The 16,058-nt window shown below is 33.4% G+C and overlaps 3 protein-coding genes across 3 annotated transcripts in view; 1 reads left to right on the top strand and 2 right to left on the bottom strand.

The window, feature by feature from the left end:
• Positions 1–16,058, top strand: part of LOC134678556 (probable nucleoporin Nup54) — a 294,899-nt gene that overhangs the window by 158,554 nt on the left and 120,287 nt on the right. The gene's annotated exons all lie outside the window — the stretch shown is intronic.
• The window catches only part of LOC134678546 (collagen alpha-1(I) chain-like), a 56,332-nt gene that overhangs the window by 36,342 nt on the left and 3,932 nt on the right, over positions 1–16,058 (bottom strand). The gene's annotated exons all lie outside the window — the stretch shown is intronic.
• LOC134678705 (uncharacterized) lies at positions 3,865–10,716 on the bottom strand. Its single transcript, XM_063537361.1, has 2 exons — positions 8,240–10,716; positions 3,865–7,666 (listed from the first exon to the last, which is right to left on the bottom strand). The coding sequence occupies exons 1-2, from the start codon at positions 8,374–8,376 to the stop codon at positions 3,925–3,927; spliced, it is 3,879 nt and encodes a 1,292-aa protein (XP_063393431.1). The 5' UTR covers positions 8,377–10,716; the 3' UTR covers positions 3,865–3,924.

Below are 16,058 nucleotides of genomic sequence, written 5' to 3'. Positions count from 1 at the left end.
AACTGGTACATAATGAGCGGGTGAGAAGATGTGAGTTTTATAAGCTCCATAAATGAACTTAGTTGGATCTAAAGGTATTATTCTGAGTAATGAAGTAATAACATCTCCGACTACTTGTGGATGTATTATATCAGTATAAACAAATATTTGAGATGGTAAACCTAAATATAAATTTGCTGGGTTTTTTCCTAATGTATTTTGTTTTAAATTTGTTCTCGGTTTAAAACCCAATTGCAGACTTAGTATCGGAGTTGTTATGATAGATGTTATTTCTTTATTTGTTGTTGCTATTCCAACCAGTTTTGTTAATCCATCATATCGAAATTTTACGTTATTTTTTAACTGTGGGTTTTCATTAAACGCTTGAAGAAAATGATCTATATTATCATATGTAGTGGCTGGTATATGAGTTTTTATATCCACTATTTTTGTAGTTTTATCGGTGGGTGATAACACCGTTTTCTTTAAATAAATGATGTTTTCGTGCTCTTGAACATTATACATGGAACAAGGGTATTGAAATTCCACCAACCCAACTACCCATTCTCCATCCAATTTAATGGTCTTTGGTAATTTAGTTAAGAAATGTGCAGTCGTGTTATCCGTGTAGTAATCTGATGAACTATTACTTAACAAAGTTAGATAAAAACTATTTTCACTCATATTTTGTTTAAGTTTGATTCAGGTATCCAAGAATTAAATTTATTAGGATAACCTTGCCACTTAACTAGTATTTCCTTTCTGCCAGCAACTCGACGCGAGCGTATTATTTTATCAATTTTATACTCGTTGGAGGGGAGGTAAGTTACTTTTTGTAATTCTTTAGAATAAAATGTACCAATGATGGGTTCACCTTCTAAATCCTTTATTGTATAAACAACTCGTGGCGATCTGTTAATAATCGAATCAATAATAAATATTTCATCACTCCAATTACTTTCATAACCTTTTTGAAACACATGCTTATATTTAGTGATTCTAACATGATCACCTACATTTAGTTTTTTAGTTTCTGATGAAATTTGCCTATCTTTTTTGCGATCATATAAATTACACCAAACAGTCATAATATTATTAGAGCTAACATCAACTGGGCGCATTTTAATGCTAGAATGATAGCTATGGTTGTAAGAATGTAAAAGATCTTGTAATATATTTGTGTAGTTATATGTATTCTTATGAGTGAAGTAACGCCACATTTTCATTTTAAGTGTTCTTTGAAACCTTTCTACTATACTTGCTTTAATGTCGGGGTTATTAGTGGTATAATAATTAATATTTTTGCTCTTAAAGTAATCTCTAACCGCCCTTGAAACAAATTCTGTACCTTTATCAGATTGGATGTGACGGGGAACAGAGTTGGCTTCAGTAAATATGCTTTCAAAACATTGTTTAACAGTTGCTGAATCCTTCTTCTTCATGGCTCTTGCAAAAGCATATTTACTGAATACATCAATAACACAAAGAATATATTTGTACCCATCATTATATTGACTATAAGTACTCATATCACTTAAATCGGCTTGCCAAAGTTCATTAAAGTTCGAGAGAATGTATTTATTTCTAGTAAATCGTCTATGAGTAGGTTTATGCAGCGTGTACGTATCTTGAGATTGTAACCATTTTTTCACTTCCTCTTTGTTCATTTGACCTTTCATTTCCTTTGATAAATTATTTAAACTGCTATAGCCAGCTGGATTAGAGACATCATAGTAGATTCTGTTAATGTCTAATAAGGAGTCCATCTTTCCCACTCTATTTTCTTTCCGGATCTCTTTTGCTCCCGTGTAGCAAGAGGTGTAGAAGTATTATTATCTTTATCTGTTGAGGCTCTCGTCTTCACAGATGTGGAGGGGGTAAAGGGTTCAATCAAAGGAGTACCTTTAATAAATGCTAAATTTGTAGGATTACCTATGCATGACCTAGGAACTTCGATATCTTTTAAAAGTAAAGCAAACACTTCCCATCCAATTGGCTTAGGACGTTTAAGACATCTAACGGTGTCGCTTACCAAATCAGTAATATTACTATTTTGAATGGTTTGGTTATTTATAACAACTTCACCAGTCTGTTTCCACCAAATTTTCGGTTTACTTGAAACAATGTAATCTAACAACGTTCGAGCTTTTCTTTCATAAGATTTAGGTAATATGTTTATAATTTTTGATGGACTGATTGGCATTAGTTCTTGATTTATTTCACCAGGTGGTGTATTAAACGATGACGGTGTGGCTGCTTCAGTTATATTATCTGTAACTGACTCATTATTTTCATTCTCCTCCTTTTTGTTCACTTTTGTTTTTATAATATCATTACTTTCGTTGATGACTTGATCTAGCCCCTCCATCACGATGGGTATTCTAAACGGTTTTCGATCTGTTTCAATAAAATGTAGAAATCTTTGTAATGCTTGAGAATATAACGTCCACTTTTCGCGATCATTCATTTTACTTTTAAGGATCTTTTGCATCTCTCCATCTAACCGTGATGAGGAATTTTCGGGTGGACTCTCATTCCGTTTCAGTCTTTCAATAAAATCTGATTCTACTAATAACATTTTTTTTGTGTTTTCCATTTTGCTTATGATAAAGAGTTCACTAAAGCACTTAAAACTGCACCTAAAATAATAGGTAGAAATGCGCCTCCTTTTTGAACTATAACAGTTTTTCTTATTTTATGTTTCCCTTTCGAAACTAATTTTCTTAAAATATCTTTATATTTTTTTAGTTTCGTCTTTTCTTTTTTTTCTAATGGAATTTTCCCATTTAGGACGTTATAAATACACTCACAAATAATGTTGATCTCTTCATCGTCACAAGATTTAAGTAACGCAGTACGATATTTGGGTTTAAGCAACTGCAATGCTTCAAGTAAATGTTTATATGTGTTTACTCTTGCATGCATCATGTAGAACTGACTAAAATATGCTGATTTTTATCATATTTAAACCCCTTTTTAGGTACATACACTGTGCAATGCCCATCGAACGGAAATATTTTTGTTTTGAAACGGCATATGTCATTTGTATTTTGTTTCAGGTCAATCATGAGGTAACCATGAGCCTCCTTTGTAGCATCTTTGTAGGCTTCGTCCACAAACTTTGAGTTTTCTGGGTAAACTTGTCGTGACAGGTAGCGTATTTGAGTTTTATCCCTGGGATTTTTAAAAAATACAATGTAGCTTGTATTCAATGAAATATCACGTTGACCTCGACCTTGATGAAATATGTTTTGTGTAATATAAAAAACACTTAAGTTTCTATGATGACTACCTTTCGTAAAAATGTCAACGATTCGTCCATCTGATTCTCTCATCAAATCATCTATAATAAGAAGTTTAGGTTTCTTCCCATCAAAAATTGAAAAATCTGGTATTCCTTGACTATAATTTACATTTTCCAGATTGTAGAGAGGTTGCATTTCATCATAACACCAAATAATTTCATCAAATTCAACATTACATATCTCTTTGGAGTTATTCAAAAAGTTTGTGACAAATTGAGTTTTACCACAGCCACTAGGACCTGCGACAATGGTGGTGAAAGGATGATAAAAGTGAATCATTATTAAATATCGTAATCTATGTGTATGTGTGTGTGTGTGTGTGGGTGAGTGTTGATATGTTAACGGATGGACTTTAAATGGTAATATTCAGAAAGAAGATTACTATTTAAACAACTAAAATATAGTAGAAAAAAACAAAAGGATTACGTAAAAAAATAAATTTATTATATATGATCACACTTTTAACATTATTTTTTTTGTTTCTTATTTACAAAATTACCTTAAAAGATACAATAAAATACAATTCATACATTTTTTTTTACATGTTTACAAGTAATATCTTAAAAATATACAATGTACAAACAATAATTTGGAATTCGAATGTTCTGTGTGATTAAATTACAACTTTGAAACTTTTTAATTATTGCGGTATTTTATAATGACCCCACGCAAGAGTGTCAGAAGAGTTTTCTAATAAGTATCGTTTTGTATCTTCATGCGATAATGATATTTTATTTATTTTTTGAGTGAATATTATGTGTTTTATAGATTTAAATCTTAGCATTTGAGCGCGTTGCAAATTTTTATTAAATAAACACGTTTTGTAATTGTCAAGAGTAAATTTTTTTGTAACACATTTATTGACTCCTTTGGCTTTTGATAAAACACCGTATTTTTCAGTTTTCTCATCATTCTCGTCATATTTTTCAACATCTAAGGTATACATTTTAGATCTCAGACCTACGAATTCTTTTAAAATTCTACCATTATTTTCATCTTTGAAAAACCCTAATCGCTTTTTATTAATTAACGGCAAATCATATTTATTGTTAGGAGGATAGTCAGATGTATCAAAATATAAATTAAGGTCTGATTTTATATCTGCGTAATAATTTTCCGTGAAAATTTGATATACTAAGCTATCAGTATCTGTATAAAGAAGCTTAAGATTGTCTGGATATTTGGTTTTCATGTAGCTGTAGTGAAAGTCATACATCAAAGTTTTTGATATATCTAATACGCAAAATCCCAAATAAATCGGTTTATTATAAAATATTCTAGTTTTTTTCAACTGAACGGCCACTAAATTCTCAGAGAATATGGATAAACTATGGAACTCGGGTTTCGCTATCAAAGATTGAACCCCCTGCGTTTTTCCTCGATTTTCCCAGTTATTTAATAATTTGACATTTACACGTTTTGCAACATTTTCCATGGTCTTACCGAACACTGAATTATTCATTAGTTTAAAGAAATCTTTTTCAAAATCGGATGATGCCTGTGATCGCATGTGGGTGTTCAAATCTATGTAACTTTTTAACCACATAGACTGCTGAAATTTAAGAATGCGATGGATTTTACTCAATTTCAAACCATTTTTTAAACACTGTTTTAGATTTCTATAGTGAATGACATAATTCGTTTTTTTATTTAAATTAGGAATTAATTTTTTTTCTTTGGAATTACCCAAACAAACGTTTTCAGGACAGAATGGCAAATCTGAATGAGAGTCATGCAACTCGTTAGGGTATTCGAGATCAACTTCTAAAATTAAACCATGATCAGCGTCATCAGATATATTAAAGTCAGTATCTGTATTTACCCATTCAAATTTACCGGTAGGAAGACATTGAGACATAGCCCACCCGTAAAGGTTATTTGCATCAAAGTACATAAGAAATGACGATGGGATATTTTGATTATAATCTGACAAAAAAATATTATTAGCCTTCGCATATCTATTACTACATTGTGATATGCCACCTCGAATATTTTTCGCTATAAAAGCAATTTTATCGATATCAGTTAGGAGTTCTAGTTTTATTTTTGTAGTTCTTAACATTGCATCCCAACTTAATCCCGGAGCAGTATAATAATGAGCGGGGTCTAATCCATACGTCTTAAGACAAAGGTTTCTAAAATTTTCAAATATATCAGTTAGTAATAAAACATCAGTTTTTAAATATAAATCAGAATAATCACCCATATTTTTGCATTGAAAATGAGACCAAACATCTTTTGCGTGATCATAATCCTCCTCTGAGATGTGACTATCAGACAAGGAACTAAAGAAATCATCTTTAGAGGGAAGAGCTGTTAAGTTTAAAGAATCGTATGATGACATGTGTTCATAGGGATATACACCCTTTCGTAATAAGCGTTTAAAATCCTCTTCGCATGAAAAATTCAATTTTAATTCATGAAATTGTTCAGGCAACAAGTTTTTTGCCAATTTGTCAAGACCACTGGACATAAATTTAAGTGAATCAACAAATCTCAATTTAACTGTGCGATTATTTATTTGCAAATTCTTAGAAAATGAAATGTATTTCTCTTTGTTCTCTGGAATCAGTTCAATGTCGCCTTCCATCAAACCAAGCCCATGCACTATAAAATGACTATCATAGTTACACAAATTATGGAAAAATACAGGTACAAAATTAGGTGCCCTGTATTTTTCAGAACAAAATTTATGTGCCACTCCTTCATAAAGACCAGTATGGTAATTATAGGAAATGACTGAATCCTCGTTTAAATTTTTATCACAAATATAACATGTACTACTCTGAGAAATATGCACATTATTTGCATTAGATAAAGGCAATGGAGTTTTTACAAAAGTATTTCTCCTACAAATGGCCTTTAAGTCTTGTTCCATATACTTCATAAATTCCTGGGTGCAATTTTTGCCTTTATATGTTCTGTACACTGACAATTTATCATTATAAGAACATTTAATATAGTATCCAAAACTATATACCTCATGTTTTTGTATATTTGTTGTTGAGGATGTAGTAGGATTAATTTTACCTGTTTGAATCGGGTTTAGAAAGGCCTCGAAATCAGCATAAATAACAAAAGGTACCCTTAATTTACGTTCATAATTATCGAAAGTAAGTATATTGGAGGAAACGTTTTCATTGAACCAGTTTTTCTTTTTATCCTGTTCTGAAGGTAAATGTGTACAAACATGGAAACAATCGTTTCTTTGATGATTCATTAAATTGTCACGAGTTGTAAAGTTCGTCAAACAACCATCACAAATATGTGCGGCATGCTGTGTATTTGATAATTGTTTGGATACTAACCTAGATAAATTTTTGATATAGCAATAATGCCCCTTACTGTCTTTGGATATGTACAATAAGTTCAAGTGGGTAGCTTTTTTGCACTTTGTTAAGTGTAATGGGCCTACTACGTCATGTATTTTACTTTTCGAATTGTATTCAAGACCAAAAACGTTTATACTTATATCATTCATTTTTTCAAATTTCTGAATATCTCCAACTTTAAGTGGGAAAGTTAAATTTCCAAAATTTAATTTATTTTTATGCGCTATATACGATTTCGTAGTGTTTGAACGATGACTTGTAGGTGGATACAACCCTGACAATACAGCCCATCTAAAACATTCATGATCACTATTTTTTACATTAATAACTGCTTTTCTGTTCTGAATATCACGTGGTAATTCGATATAGGAAGAACCACGCAATGGATTAAATTTGTTTACATTGACATCTAGATAGTTAAATTTTACTAAACTCCATCCACTATCTTTTCTCTCAAAGTTAAATAATTTTGTTAATATATCTTTAACAACTGACTCGAAAATCTCATCTTTGTCGCTACTAACATCAACTACATTGTTACATAATTGGAAATCAAATGTATTATTTACTTGTTTGGTCTCTTGAGTAAAATCCGCATTTAAAATAAAGTTTACTTTTAAAGCATGGTGATCAGTGAGGGAACGATCCAATAATGCAAAGATTTTATCTTTATTTCCTAGTAAAATAGATTCGGGAGTAAATGGTTGGTGAACATTTTCATTTAATAGTATTCTGTAAGTGGCCACCCTATTCTTAAAAGCATTTTCAATTAACTGAACATTAACCCATTCAATGTCAGCCCTTAAAACATTATTTTTGTGAAGATTACTATTTAAATGATTTTTAAAATATCTTTTAGAGACAAACTTATTACACACAGAACATTCAATTTCATGATTATTATTTGTACTCACAATGATATCGGGAACTGGTTCGGATGATGTTGATGCAACAGGTTCAGCAGCTGCTGGACGGTTTTTCTTCGACAAGACTTCTTCAGTCTCCAAAACTGCAGCTGTTCTTTTTACTCCCCGTCCTATTTGAGAAGATCTATAACAATACAAAATAAACATAAATATCGTAATGTCAGATAAAATAAAAATAATTACTAAAATGGTTGGTTGTATATACTAACGTAAGTCTTTTCGACACTGCTGACAATAGGCCTGCATCATCAAAACTCCATCAATCACATCTGATGACTCAGTATTCCCCTTGGAATTTTTTATATGCCCATCACATGGTGTATAATACGGTATAATATCAGAATCTTCCAGTAACGTGTGAGGTAATTTGTTTGAAATGTACCACATTCTAATATTTCTATGAAAATATGATACAATAAATTCTTTACTTAATTCCTCAATCTTATCACGAGGTAAGGTGAGACCAATATGATAATAAGTAAACACCATTATGGAAAAGGATATCACAATACAAGCACGGCACCAAAACACTGAATGATATGAACTCGAGATACCCCGCTTATATAACCAGTCCTCTCCCACCCCACGTTTATCCTAACAATTAGTTCAGGTCACAACAAGTTAGGGACCCATCCTTTGTTAAACAGGTACCGGTTAAGAGTTATAAACATGTATGAACAGGAATATTTTTACTTACGCCTCTCGATGAAGTTGGCTCACAAGACGGGCAGCCTCGCATAGATCTTCATTTTCTTCTATTTCTTCACAGAGTCTGATAAGTTCAAGATCGTAGACATCACAGCTCAAAGAGTCCATTATGAAATGAGAAATCATACAGTGCTTTCTTTCATTTAAATAGTTGACTACACGTATAAGATTTCTAAGAGTGGGGACTGTAACCTTTACAAGTGAGAAGTTTAAATTAAAACTTGTTGTAATGTTATACAATAAAAATAATCTGTTACATGGAAAATGTACTTAAGGAGAGGTAAAAAATGAGAAATACGTTAACACAATCATTAAGCTACTACTATCATTAATAATTATAACTATCACTGTTTCTTATTATCTATAAAATATTTCACACTACTGTCCTTAGAAGCTAATTGCTTTGTTATGTTATAAATAATATTTCGCGTATTTTGTAGCTCCAAATCGTCTTCCAGCGCAAAATATTTCAATCTGAAGTCCGCATGCTTCCAGTGTTCCATGGGTGGGATGTTTTTAATTGTTTGCATATCATATATCTCGATTTTAATCAAATGTGATGCATATGCCCCGTCGTCTTGTCCGGATGATAAGTTTGCAACACCGTCTGGTGAACTTTTGCTCACATTCGAAGACCGTTTCACAATTTTGGGTTGCTTTTTAGGTCGTTCAAAGAAACTATCGATATTGTTTCCTGAACGTTTCTTTGCGATGGCTTGTTTAACTTTGAAACCAAGCGTACCCTCTTCATCGCTTGATTCGTCTTTATTATTATCCGGGTAGTAATAGTTCTTGAAAGTATTTTCAGTGAACTGAAACAATATAAAACAATAATTTACACACTGTCTACAATCTTTATAATTAAAACACAAAGAACACAAGTGAAAACAAAACAAAGTAAGTTACGGTAATAAAAGACATACTTACATCCATTGTTGGGTCTTTCTATAAACACTTAAACACTTCACTGTTGAATTAACACTATATTTCTATATACTGCAATAGATACAAGGAGCTCTGATACAGTGGACTGCCACGACGGTAATACTTACTCAAACTCATTTCTCTTCGGCTTTTATACTGTGTCACTATGACCAGGGTACAGTACCGTTAAAATCATGTCTCAACAAGTTCATCTAATACATACGCTCTCTTTACTAAAACCCAAATTCAAAAGCATAATAGGAAACAATAAATCCATTGTCGGTATAAAATATAATAGATGTCTTCCAATAAAGCAATTATGCTGTTGTAACAATGAATAGCAACGCACAAGAAATGTTGACGTATTAGACTAAATCATGTTGAAACCAGTTGACACGTCTCGTTCTTTTTTTTTTAATCACACAAAGTAACATGTCTCAACAAGTTCATCTAAACAGACGTTCTCTTTACTCAAACCCAAATTATAAAAGAATAGGTATAGGAAACAATAAATCCATTGTCAGCATAAAATATAATAGACGTCTATTAATAAAGCAATTATGCTGTTATAACAATGAATAGCAACGCACAAGAAATGTTGATGTATTAGACTAAATCATGTTGAAACCAGTTGACATGTCTCGTTCTTTTTTTTAAATCACACAAAGTAACATGTATCAACAAGTTCATCTAAACAGACGTTCTCTTTACTCAAACCCAAATTATAAAAGAATAGGTATAGGAAGCAATAAATCCATTGTCAGTATAAAATATAATAGACGTCTATCAATAAAACAATTAAGCTATTATAACAATGAACACAAGTGCACAAGAAATGCCTCACACGCCTCGTTATTTTTTTAAATAATAGAAAGAAACAAGTAACTACGAGTTTACTTTATATCGGAAGACTAGGTGAAAGCAGGTTAGTTTGAAATGAGTTAGGTTGATTTTAGTTAGGTTTGGTCAAGTTAGGTTTAGGTTAGGTTTTCGAAGAATAAGCTAGGTTTGGTAAAAGGTTAAGGTTAGTTTAGGCTGCCAAAGGATTACTAGTGTAAATTCTACGTCAGAAGAAGGTTAGAACTGTATTCCTTATAAATCGAAATAGCTCCAAGAGGTAATAAGATAATGCGGGTTATTAGAGTTGATAGTTAGAGTACCTATGCATCACAAATAAGTACCTATCGCTAATACCTATTGCAAATAGCTGTCGCTAATACCTATTGCAAAATACCTATCACAAACACCTACAGTATACACACATAAAGAAGACATGAATGGAGACGTCGGTGGGTTAAGGAAAGGGTCCAGGCAGGTAGTATGCTCGGTAACACAATAGCGCGCCCGAGTCGAGATCGAACAATAGAAAAGGGTCGATAAGCCTATTGTTACCGTGGTGAACAAGGTGTATTGTTTAATTAGCGTATTTCGTAAGTCCCTGAAGGAGGCGCCGGGCACTGCTGAGACCTAGCGCAATCAATTCAAATGGGGGGCTTTTTTTTTTTTTTTTTTTTTTTTTTTTTTTTTTTTTTTTTTTTTTTTTTTTTTAGGTTCAGCAGGGGCGGTGGCTCGGCCCTGGGGTCAGGATCGGGGACCACTGAGAGGCGGGGCCAGAATCGGGGAATACTTTCTACTTATAGATTTTATTTTGTGTGTTTTGTATCTGTATTTTGTATGTAATTCGACATTAAGAGACCATATACATCTCTCAGTAATTGTAATACGTTAGATTGATTTGAATTGTTAGTTTTATTTTATAAAATTGTTGATTTATTTCTGCTTGTATGTAAATTCAATGTTGACGTGTAAAAGAGCCCTTGTGGCCTATTTGCTGAATAAATGTTGATGTTTGATGATGTTTGATGTTTGCACTATAACCCCTATTTTTTCTTCTTCCCCATTTGCCTTTTGGTCCGGAGGTCGGCGACCTGATATTTGTATGCCAATCTGTTTGCCGTCATGTGAATTACCTAGCTTTTAGGGTTAGATGGGTGATTATAATAAAAGTGCATACATTTAAACGCCAAAAAAGGATCGTGGTCGCGGAAAAAAAGAGCCGGAATTCGTATCTAACTTCTTTTGATTTGTTCGTTAATGATAGCTTGTTCCTCCTCATCTTTTCCCCTATTGTCCGCGTTGAAAACCTATTTTAAGTAGGTTTTACAAATATGACTGCCATCTGCCATCTGTCTTCCAACCCGGAGGGGAAACTAAACTTTATTGTAATTCATTTGTACGAGCCGGTATAGGAAATATCTGAATCCGCAACCTTTTGAAAGTCGCACGCCTTGCACTAGGCCACAACTGCTTAATGGTCGCTACGAGTACTGGCAAAAAGAATAGATAGTATAGATATAGAGGGGTCATTGTAAATTTTGTAGTCGCAGTACATTTACTGCCATCTATCGACTCGCGACTAAAACTCAAAATGAAAACGTATCAAATTATCAAAAAAATTAATATACTGGATAAATGATTTTATTATTTTTGTATCATTTTGACCCATGTTCATTCACTGATATCTATGTGTTATAAAAACTTTTTACAAAAAAAAGAAAACCGACTTCAAAAAGGATGAAATAAAATATTATCCTTTTTAAGTATATGCGTTACCAACTGATATGTTTGAAGTCGGTGCCAAGCCAACTTTTGAAACATACCATGATTTGGGTGCGATTCGATAAGGATGTACATTGGATTGCCTTACACGACGACAATGAACGTACTTTCTGTAGGTACAGTCGACGTTAATAATATGTTTACACTTTTCGTCTTATTACAAAGGGGTAGGGTGCAAAAGTGTAAACATATCATTGACGTCGACTGTACCTAAGAACACACGATCAAACCTTCTTGGCACAGTCCGTACCATGTTTGTCGGCACGCAAGCGTGGGATTAGGACAGAAGTTATTCCCCGTCCCTTATTCAGAGGACTACATTTCAAAATATAAAACAATTCAAGGAATTTACTTTCTTGCCAAATTTCACCTAAAGCGGTTCAGTTGTTTAGCCATGAAAAGGCGACAAAGAGGCAGACAGAATTACTTACACATTTACAATAGTTATAAGTACAGTTCTAATGGGATTTATAGTCATAAAGCTGATTATTTTTGACGGGTATTGTTACTACTTGGCTTGGCATCGACTTCAAACATATCAGTTGGTAACGCATATACTTAAAAAGGATAATATTTTATTTCATCCTTTTTGAAGTCGGTTTTCTTTTTTTTGTAAAAAGTTTTTATTTTTCCATTTTTAGTTTTAATTGTTAAGAGCGCGACGCATGAATGAAAAACAACATCATGATTAACACTAAATTCGTGTACCTACTTTAGTAAATATGTAATCAGGAATTTTCTCGAGTCCATCTAGGAAATTATAATTCCTGTCACTACACTAAATCCATCCTCCGCCCCGCCACTGACCCAATCCCTCTACCCCCCGATCACTCTACCTCACAGCGCATCAACCCCTAATCCACGTACCCCTCGGCCCTGAACCAGCAGCCCTTCAACCACCATTATCCGACCCCTTAATCCCCGACCCCTTAACTCCTAACCCTAACCCCCGATCAGCCTTACCAGCTTACCAAGAGTTTGACATTGATTTATTCGCTAGCGTGTATGTAACTTACTTTCTTTGCATCTCGTTCGTACTGGCATATTAGTGCGAGCGAGATGCATAAAAAGTAAGTTATGGTCGTTAGCATCGCTAACTTAGCGAATATGTCAATGTCAAACTCGTGGTAAGGCTACACTTGCACTACATCAAATTGGCGGTGTTCGGAAGCAAATGCTCGAGTTACTTTAGAAAACACCGAAATCACTTTACACGTGCCTTTAAAAACTGAGGAGTTCCCTCAATTCCTCATGGATTCCATCATCAGACCAGAACCAAAAATAATACGGAAACACCTTGGAGGCAACTCCTTCCAAACAAAAAAAGAATTACTCAAATCGGATCACAGGTGCCGGAGTAATCGCTGAACATACTACATTTAAAAAATCATCATCATTATCATCAAAACAATCATCATCATCAGGTCTACTTTATCAAAGTGGCGGTTTTCGCGAGAAAATGCTCGAGTTGCTTAAGAAAACACCCAAATCACTATGCATGTGCCTTTAAAAATTGAGGAGTTCCCTCAATTCCTCATGGATCCCATCATCAGAATAGAACCAAATTAAAATGGGACCAACTCGGAGTTAGCTCCTTTCAAACAAAAAAAGAATTACTCAAATCGGACTACGGATGTCGGAGTAATCGGTGAACGTACATAGAAAAAAAAAATAGCCACAACCGAATACAGAACCTCCTCCTTCTATGAAATGGAAGTCGGTTAAAAATTGTTAAATATGAAACGGTGTCGTCACGCCATCTAGCCGACCATAGTCCAATGCCGATCATCTATCCGAGAAAGACTTTTTCTTGATTTCCGAGGCACGTTTTTTTCTTAGACTTTATTTATCTTATACGAAGTTACATAAATGTCTTTGCTACTGGGTACCTACATTATTCAACATAGTCTGCTTAAAACAATGAATTCAAATTAATAATCAGGTACCAATTTTACTAGGTTAATGAAATGCTTTCTGCAATGTAGGTAATGCTATCACAATGAATAAAAGAATATATTGTTACCGCACATGTTCGAGAAAATTACTTTTATTGTAACGTAAACCAAGGAAACAAAGGATAAAAAGAAACATGGCAAACAATTTCTCCAAAACAGGATTATTTTTAATAAGCTGTGCGAGTAAGTTGTTTTACATCTTACTTTGTTTGTTAATGACCTATTTCGATCCCATTACCAGTGCACGGGGTTAATTGAGCGGGACTGTATGGCTTGAAATGATTTGTTACGCTCACGCTAGGTACAGTCGCCATCAGATATATCGGAGTGGCCAAGGTGTTCACAATATCTGAACACGCACTCTAACGCCTTGACAATAGAGGCGTGTTCAGATATTTGTGAGCACCTTGGCCGCTCCGATATATCTGATGGCGACTGTACATAATTTTTAATCAGAAGTCAGTAGAAAATAAAGACTGTTATTAATTAGGGTGCCAATACATTTATTGAAGCCTCGAGATGGATTCGGCACGAGGCGTCTTTCACAATTTGACTGGATTTTGAAATTGAATGGAATTTGAATTAGGATTGTTCATTTTTTTTAGACCCCCATTTTTATTTTATTTTCTGAAAATATAGGTTAATTTAAGATATCAATTTGAATGATTTAGTAATTCGTGGCTCGGTTGAATATTTATAATTTATTGAAAATATGAGATACGACTTCTCGTAAATTACATGTCGTCGGCTGTTTGATAAAGCACAAGCAACAACAAGCATTAAAAAAAATAATTGACATTGTCAACTGATTGTAATGTCACCTGTCGACAATCTCAGTGTCACAAATTTCTATAAATAATATCCTCTGGAATGGAAAACTTGTTTATTTTGATTCCCTAAATCATTAATTTCAAAATATTTACGCTATAAATTTGTGAAAGCTGATTCCAGAAATCTGCCTATGAACTTAGTTTTATTGGAGTATGTATCCATATAGCATCCAACTCCAACCATAACTTGGCTGAAATACAACAGGGGAGCAAAAATACAAATGTAAGTTACAACATAATATATTTTAACTGATTCGATTTGTAAGAAGATTGGATTCATAAAATCGTTACAAGCGTCCATTGCTAAAGGTAGCTTTAGCACCCAGTGGGTACTTTCTACCGGCTTGTCACCATTGTTTGGATATTGTACTATGCTACTATATTAGGAAGATGCCAATTTCGCTAATTATATCCTATTATTTCAGGTCATCATGTGATTCCTATTTAGATACAGCTGTGGGATATGTAATGTACAAAGGAGATTGATTTTGTTAAGGCACTTGGGCCCAGAACAAAGTTGAGCATTTTGTATTGAAACGAACGTCATATTAATTATTAATCGTCGTAATACTTTACGACCGTAAATAATGCCTGCCTGCCTGGGAACAGAGTAAATAACAAACCATACACTTCTCTTCTGGTTGGTCAACAAGAAGCCATCATTGTCAGGCTGCTCGTGCAGAACATGATAAACATACATATATATGTAAAGTTACTATTTTTATTTTGGAAACATATATGCATATATTTCCTAAATTAATAAAAAAGTAGGTAAACAAAAAATGTTTTATTATTCAGCACAACTCTTTATTTACTTTTTAATTAACTTAAGTCTTGTCCACCATGATATCAGCGGCTTGAACTGCAACATGTACCTGGAAATTAGAAATTATATCTTTAAAACAGTTTCAGGCTGAATTTTGAGTGGCTATGTATTCTTGTATATTATTTCTTTCTAGTAGGCACCATCTCTGCTTCACGGTTTGCCTTTAGATACTCTGACTACATTACCACAGAAAATAAGTAGGTAACATAACCCTACCAACATTTGAGCTTTTAAATAATGTAGTAAAATATATATATTATAATATTAATTTTATACTTACATCGACGTGACACAACCTCACAGCAATACTGTGGGTAACACTTGAAGTAGGTAGGTATTCCAAGTTTAATTCACGGCATCATCACGGCATCTTTCACGTCGTAGGTCTTCGTGGATTCGAACTATTATTTTTGTAAATCATTCCCACACGTAGGAACAAAGTTTATGATATATTAAGCAATGAAATCTACTGTTTAGGTATCTATTATAAATCAAATCGTAACAAACCAGCGCAGCGGTTTAACTGAAAAATGTAATTATGACAATCGATGACAATGATAACTTTGACAATACGTGAGTGACGGATTTATTTACTATGGTTCGATAACTTTTATTATGCGATGACTTTCCATTCAGCCCAGGAGAAGGTCAAAC

The sequence above is a fragment of the Cydia fagiglandana genome, chromosome Z (genome assembly GCF_963556715.1).
Source record: "Cydia fagiglandana chromosome Z, ilCydFagi1.1, whole genome shotgun sequence".
NCBI lineage: Eukaryota > Metazoa > Arthropoda > Insecta > Lepidoptera > Tortricidae > Cydia > Cydia fagiglandana.
This window is presented reverse-complemented; position numbering and strand designations above follow the sequence as displayed.